At 54.1% G+C, this 18,061-nt stretch overlaps 1 protein-coding gene across 2 annotated transcripts in view; it reads left to right on the top strand.

The window, feature by feature from the left end:
* The window catches only part of DOCK1 (dedicator of cytokinesis 1), a 493,657-nt gene that overhangs the window by 429,881 nt on the left and 45,715 nt on the right, over nt 1-18,061 (top strand). For both annotated transcript variants that reach the window (XM_051833503.3, XM_008274844.5), the window contains exons 36-38: nt 4,214-4,254; nt 5,497-5,587; nt 7,916-8,035. In XM_051833503.3, coding sequence (XP_051689463.3) covers nt 4,214-4,254; nt 5,497-5,587; nt 7,916-8,035 — 252 coding nt within the window. The remainder of the gene's footprint in view (nt 1-4,213; nt 4,255-5,496; nt 5,588-7,915; nt 8,036-18,061) is intronic.

The following is an 18,061-nucleotide window of genomic DNA, read 5'->3' as shown; positions in this document are numbered from 1 at the left end:
GTTGACATGAAGTAGGAACCAGAGATGTTCTGTGGACAGGACGTGGAAGCCTTTGCGAAGTCGTTCCCATCTGCGGACGCAACTGTACATCCTCCCTCTGCCCTTCCCAGGGATCCAGCGGCCAGTCGGTGTCCAGGAAAGAGAACTGTTAATAAGTTTGTTGGGTTTCTAGCTCGGGGGCTTGAGAGATCCGTTTGTTTTCAGGAGAATCTCTGTGAACTCTGGGGCAGGAGTGGTAGCGAACTCTGAATGTGGCCTCTTACTCAGCGGAACCCAGGGTCGGGAAACGAACTGTTGAATACACACGTGCACTCACGGTTTTGTGCGTCAGCCCAAGTTCCTCTCTCACGTGGAGGCCGACTCAGCATCCACCAGCTGATTCCTGTCATCAGCACCAGCTCCATTTTAGCTAAAAAAACACGCCCAGAGTTCCCGAGATTGTCTGTTGGGGGCACATCCTGAGTCACCCCGCATAGAGTCTGGTATTTTATTCCTAACCATTCCCAGGGATGAGAAAATGGATCCCACGGTTCTGTCACAGTTCTTTCATGTACAAACTCAGACGAGTCCCTGGAATAAAGAAAAAACGAGAGACCGGAGTTTTACAGTGGTTTTCAAAGTACATTTTTTACTTTTTCTCCTATTTTTATTATAGGAATAGATTTCATAGAGATGCATCTGATGTCCATCTCAATGAATATAGACATACATTGGATATGCGTAAAATCTCCTCACTTTGTCACTAAGTAGGAATATCTACAAAATCCTAGAGTTAATTAATAAAGAACATAGCATCTTTTTAGAACCACTGCTGTTTTATAAAAAAAATAAGAGTTAGTAGAACATTCTGAGTTGTATGGGCTCATTAATATTCTACTCTTCCTTGCACTTAAAAAGATAAAACTGAAGATACAAACATGAGAGAGACAGCAGTCACTCTGCCCGGCCAGCTAAGTCTGTCTTAGCTTGTCTGCATGCGTATCAGCTTGGGGAGCCCACTGGACCAAGTGCACATTTGTAATGCTTTAACTAGCATTGTATTGCTACCTCTTGATCAAGCAATCTTAACTATGATTATTAACCAGTCTTAACCATTGGTCATTGACTTGGTTCTGTGTCACCTAGTTCTTTCATGCGGTCATCAGCATGACCCACTGTTGTTTTATAAAGGATTCATTTATTTATTTGAAGGCAGAGTTACACTGGGGGGGTGGGGGCAGAGAGACAGAGAGATCTTCCATCTGCTGGCTCCCTCACCAAATGGCCACAACAGCCAGGGCTGGGCCAACCCAAAGCCAGGAGTCTGGAACCCCACTGGGTGTCCCACGTGGGTGGCAGGGGAGCAAGTACTTGCGCCATCTGCTGCTGCTTTCCCAGGTGCATTAGCAGGGAGCTGGCTCAGAAACAGAGCAACCGGGACTCAAACTGGCACCCACAAGGGATGCTGGTACTGTAGAATGGCTTCACCCTCTATGCCACAACGCGGGCCCCAGCGTGAGCCCTGTGAAAGCACCATTACTTCATTGCATTGTTAGTTCATTGATACCACTTCCTCTCTCAGAGCCCTGTAGAGTCCTCAGCCGTGATTGGTACACAGTTAGGACCAACATTGTAAAGCTCTCAGACTCTTCTGTGGTCACGGAGGAGCGCGATTGGAAATAACAGTGCAAGTGTCAGAGTGTGTGGGGTCAGTCGCCGCTGGACCCGGGTGGGGGGACCAGTCCCCGCGGGTGCCTCTGAGAGCCCGGCGCGGAGCTCGGCACAGACGGCAATGCTGCTGTGGAGGGGACGCGGTGGAAGCCCGTGGGGAGGCAAGGACACCGCGCACGGAGCCCAGAAGCGAAGCTCAGGAGCCGTGTGAACTTGGACGTAAGAAGCACAACGGTTTTCTATAGGAACCGGGACCAGAGATGAATGTGTCTGGGCTCCGGGGAGGTTTTGAAGTCCTGGGAAGAGAACAGAACTCAGCACAGGCAGGAAATAGAAGACATCGCGTGACTGCAAGGCAGGAATGAGGCCACACGACCTCCTCACGGTAAAGGAGAACGATCAAAACCTCAGGAAGGGATTAAAAATAGGAGGACGGAGGGGCTGGTGTGACACCGCGGTGTGTAGACACTGACGAGTGAGCTGCCAGCGAAGGCTCGTTCTCTGCCTTCCATGTGGACTGGCTCCGTCACGTCAGCACTCTGAGCTGTCAGCTGAAAATATCCTCATCGCCGAGCCCTGTCGCAGGAACCAGAGGACGGTCAAATGTCAGCCGCTGCAGATTTGAGAATCTCGGTGCCCCCACTTTCTTCCTGTGTTTCTCTATCATTTCGGTCCAGAGAGATCAGTGGTGGAAGCGAGGCCTTTATTCGTAAGAGCCCCTGTCCTCTGGCTGCGTGATTGCATGTCTTTACCATGGTGATGTGCGCGGGTTACCCCAGGCACCGTCCTCAGGTGCACGGCTCCGCACTGGCGGTGCCTTAGGCCTCTTTAGATGGCTTTTCCGTGTTTTTCTGGTGTCTTGTGAGAGACAAAGATTGTAAAGTGCTTGTGGAGATCATCCTATTAAGAAATGTAATGTGGGAACAGGTGTTGTGATACAGTGTCAGTTAAGGTCTTGCTTGACTGTCTGTGTCCCACACAGGAGTTCCTGGTTCGAGTCCCAGCCGCTGACCCATCCCTGCTAACGCACACCCCGAGAAGCAGCAGGCGATGGCTCAAGTCCGAGTCCCTGCCACCCACGTGGAAAAGCCACTTGGAGTTCTGAGCTCCCAGCTCTGCCTGGCCCAGTCCTGGCTGTTTTAGGCAGTGATGAAACATCTGGCTGTTAGGGTCTGGCTGTCTGTCTCTCTTAAAGATGTATTTTATTTGAAAAGCAGAGTAACACAGAGAGAAAGACAGAGGGAGAAAGAGATCTCCCATTGGCAGAGTCACTCCCCCAAAGGGCCGGGGCAGGCTGAAGCCAGAAGCCGGGAACTCTCCCCTGGACTCCCACGTGGTGGCCGGGGCCAAGCACGGGGGCCATCTCCTGCTGCCTCCCCAGGGGCATCAGCAGGGAGCTGGAGTGGAAGCAGAGCAGCCAGGCCTTGCTCAGCACTCAAACTGGCGCTCTGGTACGGGATTTCAGCTTAACCCACTGCACTGCCTGGCCTGCCCAGGACTCTGTCTCTGCTGCTCTTTTAAATAAAATGAAAATGAGTACATGAACATTTTTTAAAATCAAGAAATATAATTTTGCTAAAAAGGTTTATGCTTAGCCAGAAGATGTTTTACAGTAAAGGTGTGGATACAGCCCATTGGCTGTGTTCTGCTAATCTTCCTCCATCTGCATTTATCCACAGGGGACATTCTAAGTGACAGCCTGTTTCTTACAGTGTTCTGGGAGGTCTGTGTAGAGAAGTGTCATCCCAGGGAAATTCCTGGGACTGCGAAATGTTCGATAACTACATCATTCAGTACAGCAGCAGCAGCCCCCAGTGGCTATAGAACACTCCAGGTGTGGGAAGTACAACTCAGAAAGTGAATTCTTAGCTTTATTTAATGTCACTTACTTTGCCTTTAAGTATCTGAAGGTACTTTAAGAAGTTTGTAGACAATGAAATTAACATAAGTGTATTTGGTGGTGGTGGGGATTTGAAATCCATGCATATGAGGGATCTTCGCAAGGTTCTTGGAAACACATTCTATAAAAAACATGTTTGCATGGACCTAAACATTTTTTGCATGAACAGACGTTCATCCCATATTTCCGTGAACTTTCTGAGTGTTCTCACCTCATACGTGGAAGGCGACTGACTACAGAATCTTTGCTGCCTTCCCGTGGCTCTGGCTGAGGCTGGGCTCAGCAGGAACTAACTCCCGTTGAGGGTACTTACTTGCTTGTTCACGAACTGGGCTATTGACTTATTTATGTGGGGTTATAATGGGTAAGAGATCTGTCATCGGACAGAACCTTCTTTTAATTGAAGACAGGTGACTTTCAAATGACAGAAGTAGACTTTAGTCATCACGGTGTTCAGAGACTGGGAAACGGGGATCTTAGAATAACAAAGGGAGACGGGTAAAGGTGGCTGTGCAGTTTATGTGAATTTACGGCTCAAGTCAGAAGACCTGGGTCCTCGTGGAAGTGTCCCCTGCCGGCTGAGGAATGTTGACTTTTTGGTGGACATGTGACACCTTTTGTGGAACAGGTATCTTAAAACTGCATTATGGTTTAATTTTTCAGAACTTCTACAAGGAAATTGAAAGAGAAGAAATGTACATAAGGTGTGTATGCCCAGTGCTGCCACCCCCCTCCCTGCCCCGTGTTCGCGGGAACCGCTGTTTGTCAGCTCCCTGCTAAGAGTGCTCTGTCGCCACCGGGCTGACGGGTGGCACACTGGGAAGGCGCGGCTGTCTGAGGCTGGGTGTCCTGGAGCTCCCAGGGGTCTTCTTGGCCTTCGTGCAGCGGGGCCAAGCCAGTACCGAGTTTGGGGAGTCACATGCAGCCAACCGGAAGTCCAAGCTGAAAGAGGTGGACTTCACAAGGCTGTCACACCCTTTCACCAACCCGCGTGGCCCTTTGGAAGCAGATAGCACCACGCATTTTGCTGGTTCACGGCAAGTTCCTGGACTACATGAGAAATCTGCGTATAACTCTGCCAGAAGTAGGCAGTATCACAATTTTCCATCTACTCTCCCTTAATGGACACCATACTCCTAGCACGTTCTTCTGCTTGCCTTCTCTTTTTCCCACGAAGTCAAAGGTGCCTTGCGTTGCCTGCTGGGTTGTGCCCCCTCACCTGCCTTTCTGTGCAGCCTGGCGGGCTGTGATTGAGCCCCTGTCTCTCATGGTGAAGCGTAGGGTCCAGGGTCAGATTGTTAGATTTCCACAGTGAAGAAGAGGTTAAGGTTATACCCATGAGCGTTTCATGGCGGGTTTATGACTTGAGTGTGGTTGTCCAGTTTTTCATTTGTATGATTTTTTTTTACTTCTCCTCAAAGAAGAAAAGCCAGGTGAATAGAGGTACTTGGGAAAACAATCAGTTAGCTTTTTCCATGCACAATATTCCTGGCTTTTTATGCAAAAGCGACCTTTACTTCGTTATGGCAGAGAAATTCTTTCGCGCACGTCCGCTGTTATCCATGGACTCCTCAGTCCTGTGGATTTGCATGAATTCCTCTGGGCATTTGGATCCACTAGAAATGTAGGAAATCGCAGTTGGAGGGAAAATCCGGGAAAGATAAAAGAAATAAGAAACCCTGACGTGAAGTCTGCTTTCGTGTATCATTCATTTTTTTCCTGAAAACGAAAGACTTAGCATCTTTAAATATGTCTGTTATTGCATATGACCCTGTTGGTTTCCCTTAGTGTTTTCTGCAGCAAAGTTTTGAGAGTGGAGCGAATCATGAGCTTGTAAAATGAAAGTGCACATCTGATTTGCTGCGGGACACAGCATTGAGCTCTTGCAGTCCTCAGCACAGGCTACCTGGTGACGTTTTAAGTGTGTGCCTTGTTCTCTGGCTCAGGTACCTGTACAAGCTCTGTGACCTGCACAAAGAGTGTGACAACTACACCGAAGCCGCGTACACCCTGCTTCTCCACGCAAAGCTGCTTAAGGTATGAAAATCATGATGCGTGTTCTGAATCTGTTGTTAAAAATTCTAAGATCATGCAAAAGTTTATTTTTCTGTGAAAAATTTTAATAAACATAGAGCGCAAGTTTTTATGGATATTTACTAAATTCAGTAAGTAAAAATATTTAGGAAATATTTTGATTAAAGTTCTAGCCCCGAATGCAGATTTAGCGAAATGCCGTAGCACATTCTCACCAAGCATCCTCAACCTCCAATAAGCTGCGTGTCAGCCGTAAGTCAGAGATTCTGCAGTGCCTTCCTCAGGCCGCCAGGACTCAGTAATGGTGACTTCAAGAAAAAGGGACCTCCCTGGTAGAGCAGCTAAAGATGGGAGGAAACACCCACACCCCTGATGACTTAGTGGAGGCAGAAGGGAGCGGACCACGGCTTTTCTGTCCGTTTGCATTGAGACTTCCTGTGGGTGTTCTGTGCTTCACTCTGCTGAAGGATCCTGGTCACAGGTCTAATGTGACATCACAGGTCTAGTGCTGCATCACAGGTCTAGTGTGACATCACAGGTCTAGTGTGACATCACAGGTCTAGTGTGGCATCACAGGTCTAGTGCTACATCACAGGTCTAGTGTGACATCACAGGTCTAGTGCTACATCACAGGTCTAATGTGGCATCACAGGTCTAGTGCTGCATCACAGGTCTAGTGTGATATCACAGGTCTAGTGTGACATCACAGGTCTAGTGCGACATCACAGGTCTAGTGCGGCAATACAGGTCTAGTGTGACATCACAGGTCTAGTGCGACATCACAGGTCTAGTGCGACATCACAGGTCTAGTGTGGCATCACAGGTCTAGTGCTACATCACAGGTCTAGTGTGACATCACAGGTCTAGTGCTACATCACAGGTCTAGTGTGGTGTCACAGGTCTAGTGTGACATCACAGGTCTAGTGTGACATCACAGGTCTAGTGCTACATCACAAGTCTAGTGCTGCATCACAGGTCTAGTGTGACATCACAGGTCTAGTGTGACATCACAGGTCTAGTGCTACATCACAGGTCTAGTGCTGCATCACAGGTCTAGTGTGACATCACAGGTCTAGTGTGACATCACAGGTCTAGTGCTACATCACAGGTCTAGTGTGGCATCTTCCACTGCTCTGTGATTCTTTGGTCACACAGAGAGCTCTAGACGCTGGCGTCTGTTTGCAGCGCCACATTCATGCTCTGCCCAGATCCAGTTCCAGCATAGTTGGCCCTACAGTGTCCATCCTAGATGGACCTGCCCAGCTCCCCCGACTTGTCCTGCCCCCAACTTGTGTCACCACATCTAGTGCCAGCACTCCTGATGGAACCTGACTAGCGCCAAGTCTGGTGGGACATCACGCCCCTCCTCTAGCTGGGGACACTCCTGTGGGCCAGGCAGCCTGGGAGCTGATTGCTTTCACTGGTGTCCTGGCTTCCTGGGGCCAAGCTCCACCTGCCAGGTCCTGCCGCTGAGCCAGCGCATTCACACGATGTCCTGCAGGCGGAAGTCCGCCTCCCTCCCTCACAAGCGCGTGAACTCTTCCCGTAACAGTATTTCCGCCTGTGCAGCTGCACCGTCTCCAGGTGACCAGGAGCTCCTGGGGGCAGGGCACCTTCTGACTCATCTTAGACCCCGAGGCCAGCACGTGAAAGGTCCCCACCCAACATCTGTTTTATTGAGCCTGCACCTAGTGCCCTTCACTCGCTGAGCTGAGTCAGTAACGGTTACGTTTCAGCTGTCAAACGGCGAGGCGCCGTGGCCTGGTACGAACCCTGTGCGTCTTCAGGACGTTGGCTAACCACACCCACACCTGCACAAACACTGACTGTGGCAGCGCCAGCCCTAGGACTGAAGGTTCACGGTCTCTCAGGTCCTTTGACAGCCTGTGAGCGAGACCCAGACATTCCTGGGGCCTTCCTCCCAGACATCACTGAGGTCTTGAGCAACACAGGGCCGGGCAGAGCCCAGAGCATGCCCCTGACAGCCACAGGTCGCCTGGTTCATGCTGTGTCCCAGGATGTTACGAGCCATCGTTAGCGAGCTGACATGTATACTTTCTAGAACATTCTGGACTTTTCTCCCTGTGAACCCAGCCACAGTCCTGACCCCCTTCTTTCCTTTCATTCCTCCTGGGTCCTCCAGACAGGGGCTCTCTCCTCGCACCCCAGGCCCCAGTGGTGTGGTGGCAGCAGCCACACCGCATCCTCAGAGTCACGGTGCACACGTGTGCACATGCGTGTGGAGCGTGGCATTCCAACCCTGCCAGCGGACAGTGCAGTGGGCGCACGGGCTCTCCCCTCAGCCTTGCTCACCCTGTGCTTTGATCTCAGTGGTCGGAGGACGTATGTGCGGCCCACCTCACGCAGCGGGACGGGTACCAGGCCACGACGCAGGGGCAGCTGAAAGAGCAGCTCTACCAGGAGATCATCCACTACTTCGACAAAGGCAAGGTAAGGAACGCGCCGCGGGCAGGTGCGCTCCAGGTCTCTCTGGGCGCCCAAGCACAGCACTGTCAGCACGCGATGTGTGCACACCAGGAAGTTGCTACAAAACACATATGCAAGGGGGTTGTGCCCCTCGCCTGCATTAGAAGTAGAAATGAAATCTGTCTCCAGAAGACCCAGTGGCCCTTTGCAGATGCCCTGTTGAAGGCAGGGACTGAGGAAGCACGGGCGGCTTTGTGGCCCGTCCCCAGGACGAGCGAGCCGGACCCCCGATGGCAGGTGTCTCTGTGCACTCGGGAATCACGCTCCTTTGACGTCTCGCCTCCTCTGTTGCCGCTGGGAAGCGAGTCCCGAGGTAGGCCAGGCGTTGCCCCTCCTCGGTGCCTTCTGGATGCGTTGTCGCAGACAAAATTCTGTGTGCCGTGGACTCGTGCTAAGAGGAAGCCTGCCACTGTCGGCTCTGTGACTCAGCGTGCAGAAGGTCAAGTCCACCGCTGTGACGCCACAGCTCTGCGCACAATGCAGGGGCTGAGACCTCAAGGGGCCGTCTCTCCCTGTTCTGGAGTCTGGAAGCTGAAGTCTGGGTGTCAGCAAGGGCACGCCCCCTCTGGAGGCTCCAGGGAGAATCAGTTCCATGCCCTTCTCAGCACCGCAATGGGTGCTGCCCGCAGGCCATGGCGCTGGCTGGAGCCTCACACGTCTCTCTGCCCCCTGCCCAGGGCCCACCCTGCTCCTGTAGGACCTTCTCTTACCTTGATGGCATCCAGAGAGCCTGTTTCCAACAAGGTCACACTGATTGACACATGGTTACAGCTCCACACTTGGAGGGAGGATGGCTGCCCCTCTTCCCGGCTTTGCTCAAACAGCTGTGAGTAGGGCCCCTGTGGTCTCCAGTTCAGAATCCTGCTTACATTGAGAGCTCCTCTGTGTATCTTTCCTGTCTGCCCAGTGGCCGGGTTGAAGACCACTTGGGCCGGGTGTGGTCTATGAATGACACCCAGGTCAGCCGTGGAACGGGCACGTTTCTTCCTAGAAGTGCGAAACCTTCACAATTAAGGGCGGTTACAAACATTTTACCAACAAAGGGGTAAAGCAGTAGGCCGCGTCCGCCGTTCCTTCCCCTGCTCCATCCATCCTCGACGGTGTTCAAGAGGAGGCGATCAGGCACTAGGACAGGGCAGGGCAGGGGTCAGCGGGGCTGCCGAACCCAGTGCCTTTGCAAGGAGCTGATCCTGGGCTCTGCTTGGAAACCCAGCCTCTGATGAGCTGTGTCCTGGGATCTCCCCGACCTCATCTTGCCCCCTCGCCCCCTCGTCGCTCTCTGGACTCTGGCGACCACTGCCCTTCCTGCTCTGCCCAGAGCCCTCTGCCCGTAACCAACCCACGGTGCACCTGTCAGCCCCACTGCAGAATTTTACAGCCCAGAAGTCTATGAAGTGAGGGGTGAGAAAACCTGGCTGAGACAAAGCTTAGGTGACAAAGTATTGTAGGCAGAAGAGACAAAGCAGCCGAAGGAACGTCCTCAGGCCGGCCCACGTTTGAGTGGAGCCAGAAAGATTCGAGTCTGTGGCCTGCAGGATGGCCGTGAGTCAGCGGGAGCTTTTGTGGGTTGTCTTCCGGGAACTGTCCAGGCTCTGCTGAGAAAACACATTGGAAAACTACTGAAGATCCATAGTATTTCCACGCGAATTGGAAAAATGGACCAGAATCCTCCTGGAAGTCAGGTGATGCAGAGTGAGGTGCTGGACAGAATTTTATAAAGAGATGTGAAGAGATTGGAAGTCCCTGGGGAATTAGTTGCACAAAAGTGCACTTTAACATCGATAGGCATTCTGTCCTCTGGGGAAACAGCAGTAGGAGGTCATTCTCTTCTCTATCAGTCGGGCTGAGCTGGAGGAGGCTGGAGCTTCGGCTTTGAGCCATGGTTCTGAACAACACAGGTGTGCTGTCACTCATGCTCCCTGCCCGGCCTGCTCACCTGCATCCCAGCTGAGCCGAGGTTCCACACCTGAGGAATGCAGTGGGCGAGGGACCTTAAGGAGCCCTGGGCCCGCGGTTGGATCTGCCCAGAACCGATGCATGTGCTTCCGCCCGTGTCAGCAACCATAGCCAATGTCAAGGGCTGGGCAGGTGCCCAGAAGAACAGGTGGGTGTGAGCAGCACCTGTGTGCACCACAGCCCTTATCAGACAGGGGAGCAAGGTTCTGGTGAAGAGCATGGGAGACGTGGGAATGTGAGTGTCGGAATCACCTGTGTGCACTTCTCAGAATCGCACTAACCCTGCACTGGAGGCGTGAGAGTAGAATTGTGCCGTAAGACCCGGTGTTGACCGTGATCCTGCTCCCTCCATAGGTGAGTTTTTTGTCCCATTTGAGAAATGTGAGAGGTACTTGGACAGGCAGGACACTGCAGGAGAATTAGCTCCCATTCCCTGTGACCAGGTTTCCAGAAATTTCCCCAGGAGGGAGCAGTCGATGGTCGCAGTGTGATATTTGGTGCCAGGTCTGGAATCACAAGGCCAAGGCAGTGTCCCTGCCAGGTCCGGGTACGTGCAGCAATTTGAGAGACAGCGTCCTTCATGCTTCTTTGGTTTGGCTTTGTTTTGTTTTGTTTTGACAGGCAGAGTTAGACAGTGAGAGAGAAGGAGACAGAGAGAAAGGTCTTCCTTTTTCTGTTGGTTCACCCCCCAAGTGGCCGCTGCAGCCAGCGCACTGCACTGATCTGAAGCCAGGAGCCACGTGCTTCTCCTGGTCTCCCATGCGGGTGCAGGGCCCAAGCACTTGGGCCATCCTCCACTGCACTCCCAGGCCACAGCAGAGGGCTGGCCTGGAAGAGGGGCAACTGGGACAGAATCCGGCGCCCCAACCGGGACTAGAACCCGGGGTGCCAGCGCCACAGGCGGAGGATTAGCCTAGTGAGCCACAACGCCGGCTTCTTCTTTGTTTTTAAATTTTTATTTATTTGAGAGACAGAGAAAGATACAGATAGACATAGAGGGTTCCCGTCTACTGGCTCATGCCCTATCCAGGGCCAGGGCCAGGAGGTGGGAACTCCATCCAGGACTCCCACATAGGTGCAGGAACCAATTACTTGACCTAACATCGCTGTCTCTCAGAGTCTGCATTAACAGGAAGCTGGAGTCAGGAACCCAAGCTGAGTGCTGAGCCCGGTGCTCTGACTTGGGGTGCAGGCATTTTAATCAGCATCTGAACGGCCCAGGAAAGTGGCCACCCCATTTCTGAAAGCAATGGAGGAAGACAGTGTTGAGGCTGTCACTGGGGATATAGGACTTGGAGGTTGGAGGGAGATCCCAGGGCACGAGTTTCCAGGCTCCCAGTTCAGATTGCAGTTATCTTGAGGGAGGGATAGGTCTGAAGGGCTCACAGGTGATGGTTGGCAGGTAATGTGTCCAATAGAAAGCTGGAGGAGGGCCTTGGCGAGTGTGGGGGCCCCAGAGAAGCCGGCTCCCACGCCATGGGTAGGTTCTGCCCGTGCTGTCATGTTCTGTATCCCAAGATGGTTGTGGCTACTGCCACTGGCTTTGCAGCCAGTCCAAACTGAGACAGGCTGTAGTGTGCAACACACGCTGTATTGATTTGCTTAAAGATTGATTGATTGATTTGCAAGGCAAAGTTAGAGAGAGAGAGAGAGAGAGAGAGAGAGAACTTCCATCTGCCAGTTTACTCCCCAAATGGCTGCAATGGCCAGAGCTGCGCCGATCCAAAGCCAGGAGCCAGAGCATCCTCCGGATCTCCCACTTAGGTGCAGGGGCCCAAGCACTTGAGCCGTCTTCCACTGCTTTTCCCAGGCATGTTAGCAGGGAACTAGATTGGAAGTGGAGCAGCTGGTGTGGGGAGCAACTGGGAGCAACTCGGACTAGACTAAGTTACTGGAATTAAGACTTATTCTATGCATCTGCTCTCCCACAATATGGCACTGGGAGAGGAGGAAACAGCTTCTACACAGCTGCCTCCAGTTCAACCAATAAACTGCAGGACCTGCTCCTGATTGGAGGAGAGCAGTGTACTCGGCGTGTGGGTAGCAAAGTTGGGATTGGTGGAAGAGGACTATAAAGGAGGAGAGAGACAACATGCACCGGGAACATCTATCTGAAGGAACACCTGTGCAGCCCCCGAGAGAGCCGGCCGGCGGTGTGCCGCTCCCCCGCGGAAGTGGGGAAAGTGGCAGGGGGAACTGCCCTTCCACGGAGGTGGAAGGGACGGTAGCCAACCCGGGAAGAACCAGCAGCAAACCCGGGAAGGGCCGAGCAGACGAAAGAACAGCGCAGGGTCCTGTGTTGCTCCTCCACGAAGAGGGGGAGCGGCATAATGGTGCCGTGACTCGGATATGAAGCCTAGGCAGGGTTTAGTGTCGTTCCTCTGCGAAGAGGGGGAGTGACAGCTGGGACTTGAACTGCTGCCCATATGGGATGCTGTCTCTGTAGGCAGTGGCTTTACCTGCTACACCACAGCACCGACCCCCACGTGCTCTATTTCCACGACTTGGTGCATAACAAGAAGTATGTTCTGATGGCCAAGTAACAGCCTCCCAAAATTCACACAATGGGGCCCTGACCCCAGGACCTTGGGATGTGACTGTATCTGGAGATAGGGAGGTCATTAAAGTACAATGAGGCACTAGGATGGTGTCCTTATTAGAAGAGAAGATCAGGACACAGATGCACACGGAGGGAGGACCACGGGGAGACGGGAACGCAGGTGGAAGAAACCAGCGCTGCGTGCTGGCACCTGGTTCTCCAGCCTCGGCCTCCAGAACTGTGGGGAACAATGTCCTGTCGTGTAAGCCTCCCAGTCATCAGCCAGATCCTTGTTTCGGTGGCAATTACCTCGTGCACGTTACGTGCTAAAGCGTAATGTTTTAGATCTTATAAATATTACCAACACCGACTTCACTTGGTAAATGCGGTGCCTGGAAATGTTCAGGTCCACACACAGCTCACCGTGTCTCCCTGTGGGCTGGTGCTGCCGCAGCCGAAGCCTTTGCTCTCACCGCCGACCCAGCACCCTGTCCAGGCAGCCTCTCCATCCCCAGGCTGGCGGGAACGCAGGCTCTCTGCCCTTCCTTGGAGGCCATTACAGGCGGCCAGAATTGCTTCTGTGCCTGTCGGTGTACGTACCTAACACCAAGTGAACATGTGAAAAGCTCAAGTGTATCTTAAGGAATTAGGAAATGGGGACCCATGCCACGGAGGAGTAGAATTTATGTCAGAGTGACAGGAACACAGAACGGGTGACACGGGCAGCTTCTTTGTCTTGTGCCCAGTGTCGCGTCTGTAAATGTGAAATAACTCTGAAGGCTGCGGCAGCTCCCAGCGTAGGGGATGTGGAGAGCTGGGCGAGCTGGGGGCTGCTGTGTGGCTTCTAAGGAACACAAGGAGGGAGAGAGGCAGAGACAGAGATTGCTGTGAAGATAAACTGTAGGAAGCCAAGACAAGGCAGCCTGTCTTCGAGAGGCAAGGTGGACTTTTCTGGTACTTACCCGTTTTGTCCCAGTCTCGAGTCACGCCCCTCGGTGATGTGATTCTCATTTCTGTTTCCAGTTAAGCTCATGAGGCTAGCGTTTGGGGCAAAGAAACCGCCACTGTGATTTTTAAATAAATAGAATATTATTTAAGAAAAGAAACAATGTATTTAGAGTAAGGCAACTTTGTGTCTCAGTTGAAGCTGAAGATGAGCAACTCCTGGGGGCCGCGTGATTATTCGGTGGAGCCTAAGACGGTGACCGGCCTCCAGCGGGGGCTGCACAGGCTGTGGCCCGCGGCCCATTTCCTTCTCTCATTAAGGAAATTGTTCTGTGTGTCCCCCAAGGAAACCTTAGACATCCTGGAGCCAGTGCGCCGCTCTACATTGCAACAGCAGCCCCCGGGGGGGGGGAGTGGACATTCCGGCATCCATGGTGAGGTTGTCCCCCGGTGGCTGGCATCCCCGGGGCACACAGGGGAGCCGGGGGGCTGGATTGGAGAGTGTCTCTACTGCGTGTTGTGAAGCCAGCACAGCTGAATGGATTTTCTGCCTCTTTGTATCGGGTACTCACTGTGGAATCTGTTCCGTTCTCTGCGTTTCTTCCGCATGAAATCATTCTTGTGTTTTTCCTTTCCTCTGTTTTAGAAAGTGTGGATGTCTTTCTGCCTAGCTCTTGGTCTCAGTCTTTTTCTTTCTCGCCATAAAACATCATTCCTGTCTGTCTGCCTGTTCATTCTTTCACAGTTCTTCTTCCTGGGCTAATGATGGCGCCTTCTACCACCCGTTGGCACCTCGCTCCAAAGCCCTTCCCTTGAGTTTTGCCTCGGCCAACGAGCATTCCTTTCTGAAGGTGCCCTGAACTGACGGTCCCGTCGGGCTCGGTTGAGGCCCAGTAATTTCCAGTGAAGCCTCTAAGCAAAGCCGTCCTTCACTCAGGATCACCAGGCTTCCCTACGAAGGCTGAGCACCGAGCATCCAGCCCTGCCGTGGACAGACGTGGGCAGAGGGAGGCAGCCGGTGTCGGGCAGCCTCCTCCACCTCCGCCCTGGGCAGGCCTGCCAGACGCAGCGCGTCGTCCATAGCCCCAGTGCTGTCTGAATCCTCCTCTATTTTCAACCAGAACTGTTTGCTTTTCCCTTAAAATAACCTCCCTGTGACAAAGTTCACACTTTCACCTGGCACCAGAGTTAAAGCGATTGCATCTTGCGTCATCTTTGAACTAAAAATAGGGACTTAGCAGGTTTCTGGTTTGCGTGAGTTGGCTGGATTTCTTTTCTAAATATTTAGGGTACAGTTGTCTCAACCTGGGAGCTTTGCTTTTTAAAAAGTCACAGTTACTGAGGAAAGCGGTAGCCTTCTTATGAGTTAATTGCATTTCTAAAACGTTTGAAAACCTTGATGCTGGAATGTGTTCAGTCGGCCAGATGTTGGCCTGGAAAGCGGAGACCATCACATGTTCGTTATGATTTGCTCCTGTTTTAAAAAAATATGGAATTGTTGATTATCAGCGCTTGAGAAAATCAATTTTTAGAATCAGAACTACACTGCTGTCCCACCCTTGGTGGGATCGCTAGAAAATTAGCCTGCTAACACACCTACTGTGTGTCACTGCCATCCAGAACCCACAGAGGGCTGAAGACAAGGGCCTGCTTTGAGGCATTAGGGCTCTCAGCTAAGCAACAAAAAAACAACCTCTAGCCCCCAGACAGGCAGGTGCACCGTCTGTTGGTCTCACAGGTGCGGGAGCCACCGTTTGTTCTCAGGAGTAGGGGAGGGCTTCCCGGAGGTGGTGACTTTTAAGCCGTTTCGTCAAGACTGAGATTAAGTTGCAGGCTATTTCTAGAGACAGCAGGAGTTCCAGTGAGTGGGGACCGCACAGGTGAGGCCAACAGCTCCCACAGACTTTTCCCCTCCAGAGGAAGCAGGCATGCATGGGGGGTAAAGATGCAGGGGTCCGTCAGAGTCTGTGGTCTCCTGGATCAGGCTCACTCAATGAAGATTTCTTTTACAGACAGAGACGTTAGAAACGTAGTGCTATGACATCGCCTTCCTCTTGGAGGACAATGCTGGCAACACAGTGACACGGGTCGTGGAAGGAGGAGGTCCCGACACCAGGCAGGGTGCTGGTGCCATTGTCTGGGCCCCAGGGGCGGAGATCCTGGTGAGGGCAGCCCCTAAAGGAATGCTCGCGGGAGACGGGAAGTGACCTTGCAGGACTCACAGCCCTATCCTCGAGACCAGACGAGTGAGTGCCAGCCGGGCCGGGGCTCTCACCCTGCCTGGAGCCTTGGCTCCTGGTGGGAGGCAGATGCAGGGTGCTCAGGTTGTGGCCACGACAAAGGGACTGTGATGGTCTTAGCCCCTGAGCGAGGCAGCAGGGGTCAGGTGCAGGGTAAAGAGAGGATGATGGGGAGAGAAGAGCGAGGCTTCGGCTCCCGCGGTGCCAAGCACAGGTTGTAGTGGGGTGAAGCTGACCCCCCTAGAGTTCTGTGTGCCAACTCTCAGGACCCGTGAATGTGACATCGTTGGGGTGAAGTCTTTGCGGATATAACGAAGTAGAAGGCATTGATGAGACCATCCTGTGACCAGTGCCCTTCTGGGGGACAACAGAGAAGACTCAGTTACCCAGAAAGCCCCGGGACAGCTGGAGAGGATATCACAGCCACCAGCGGCTGAAGGATACAAGAGCCTGGGTCCCCCCCCCACCAGAGCCCACCCAGGGAGCCAGGGTTCCTCCCCAGAGCCCACCCAGGGAGCCTGGGTTCCCCCCCCCAGAGCCCCCCAGAAAGCCTGGGTTCCTCCCCCAGAGCCCCCCAGGGAGCCTGGGTTACTCCCCCCCCCAGAGCCCACCCAGGAGCCTGGGTTCCCCCCCCCAGAAAGCCTGGGTTCCTCCCCCAGAGCCCCCCAGGGAGCCTGTGTTTCTCCCCCAGAGCCCACCCAGGGAGCCTGGGTCCCCCCCCCCAGAGCCCCCCAGAAAGCCTGGGTTCCTCCCCCAGAGCCCACCCAGAGAGCCAGGGTTCCTCCCCCAGAGCCCCCCAGGGAGCCTGGGTTCCCCCCACCCCGAGACCACCCAGGGAGCCTGTGTTCCTCCCCCAGAGCCCCCCAGGGCCTGGGTTCCTCCCCAGAGCCCACCCAGGGAGCCTGGGTTCCTCCCCAGAGCCCACCCAGGGAGCCAGGGTTCCTCCCCCCCCAGAGCCCCCCAGGGAGCCTGGGTTCCTCCCCCAGAGCCCACTCAGGGAGCCTGGGTTCCCCCCCACAGAGCCCACCCAGGGAGCCTGAGTTCCTCCCCAGAGCCCACCCAGGGAGCCTGGGTTCCCCCCCAGAGCCCACCCAGGAGCCTGGGTTCCCCCCCCAGAGCCCACCCAGGGAGCCTGAGTTCCTCCCCAGAGCCCACCCAGGGAGCCTGGGTTCCCCCCCAGAGCCCCCCAGGGAGCCTGTGTTCCTCCCCCAGAGCCCCCCAGGGCCTGGGTTCCTCCCCAGAGCCCACCCAGGGAGCCTGGGTTCCCCCCCCCAGAGCCCCCCAGGGAGCCTGGGTTCCCCCCCCCCAGAGCCCCCCAGGGAGCCTGGGTTCCCCCCCCCAGAGCCCCCCAGGGAGCCTGGGTTCCTCCCCCAGAGCCCGCCCAGCATCTGTTCCTGTTTGGGGTCATTTGAGTGACAGAAGCACACATCCTCAGCCTTGACCCAGGCGAGGAGTGGGGAGAATGGAGAGGCCGGCAGTTAGCACACGGCAGACTCCCAGGGGGGGAGGACCCGGCAGGTGAGAGCCGCTGGGGGAGGCGGCTCCTTCTCCCAGTGGACTGAAAGGGTGCACGGCACCCCTGGGCGAGCTTGGAGACTGGCAGCAGCCTGAGCGTTGAGGAGGTGAATTCTCCATACCACTGGGGAATGGAAGGGCTCCTAAGTCAAATATTGCCATTCCTTCTTTTAAAAAGTAGCCCGTCAGAGCTGGAGCTGTGGAGTGGTGGGCTAAGCCTGTGACACCAGCATCCACAGGAGCACCGCTTCCCTGCTTCCAGCTCCCTGCTAGTGAGCCTGGCAAAGCAGCTGCCCAGTGGGAGGCCCATGTGGACTTCCTGGCTGCTGGTTTGGCCTGGCCCAGCCCTGCCATTGTGGCCATTTAGGGAGCAAATCAATGAAAGGAAGGTATTCCTCTCTCTCTCTCTCTGTCCCTCACCCTCTCCCTCTCTCTCTCTGTAACTCTCTCTTTCAAATAAAATAAATACATCTTAAAAAAAAAAAAAACACTGACCAGCCACCTAGCAAGCTGTGACCAGGCTCTGTGAACAAGCGTGGACTCCACGTGCCCGCACCGAGCCCTCCTGCTGCTGCTGGACATGTGTGCAGGGCATTCTCTTCCCTCCTGTCCCAGCGCCGGGCTCTGCCTGCCCCCGTCCGCCTGAGCAGCCCGTCCCCCGCGGCTCGGACCTCTTTCCCAGCCGCAGCAGCTTGCCCTCTCTCCCACCTCTGAGAACAGCTCCCCTCTGTTCCATCCACTTCCGTTCTTTCACACACCGACGGCCTGTGCGTGCTGCTCCTGCTCCTCCCTGCT

Source organism: Oryctolagus cuniculus, chromosome 15 (assembly GCF_051225735.1).
Source record: "Oryctolagus cuniculus isolate XC-2025 breed Fujian yellow rabbit chromosome 15, ASM5122573v1, whole genome shotgun sequence".
Classification (NCBI taxonomy): domain Eukaryota; kingdom Metazoa; phylum Chordata; class Mammalia; order Lagomorpha; family Leporidae; genus Oryctolagus; species Oryctolagus cuniculus.
This window is presented reverse-complemented; position numbering and strand designations above follow the sequence as displayed.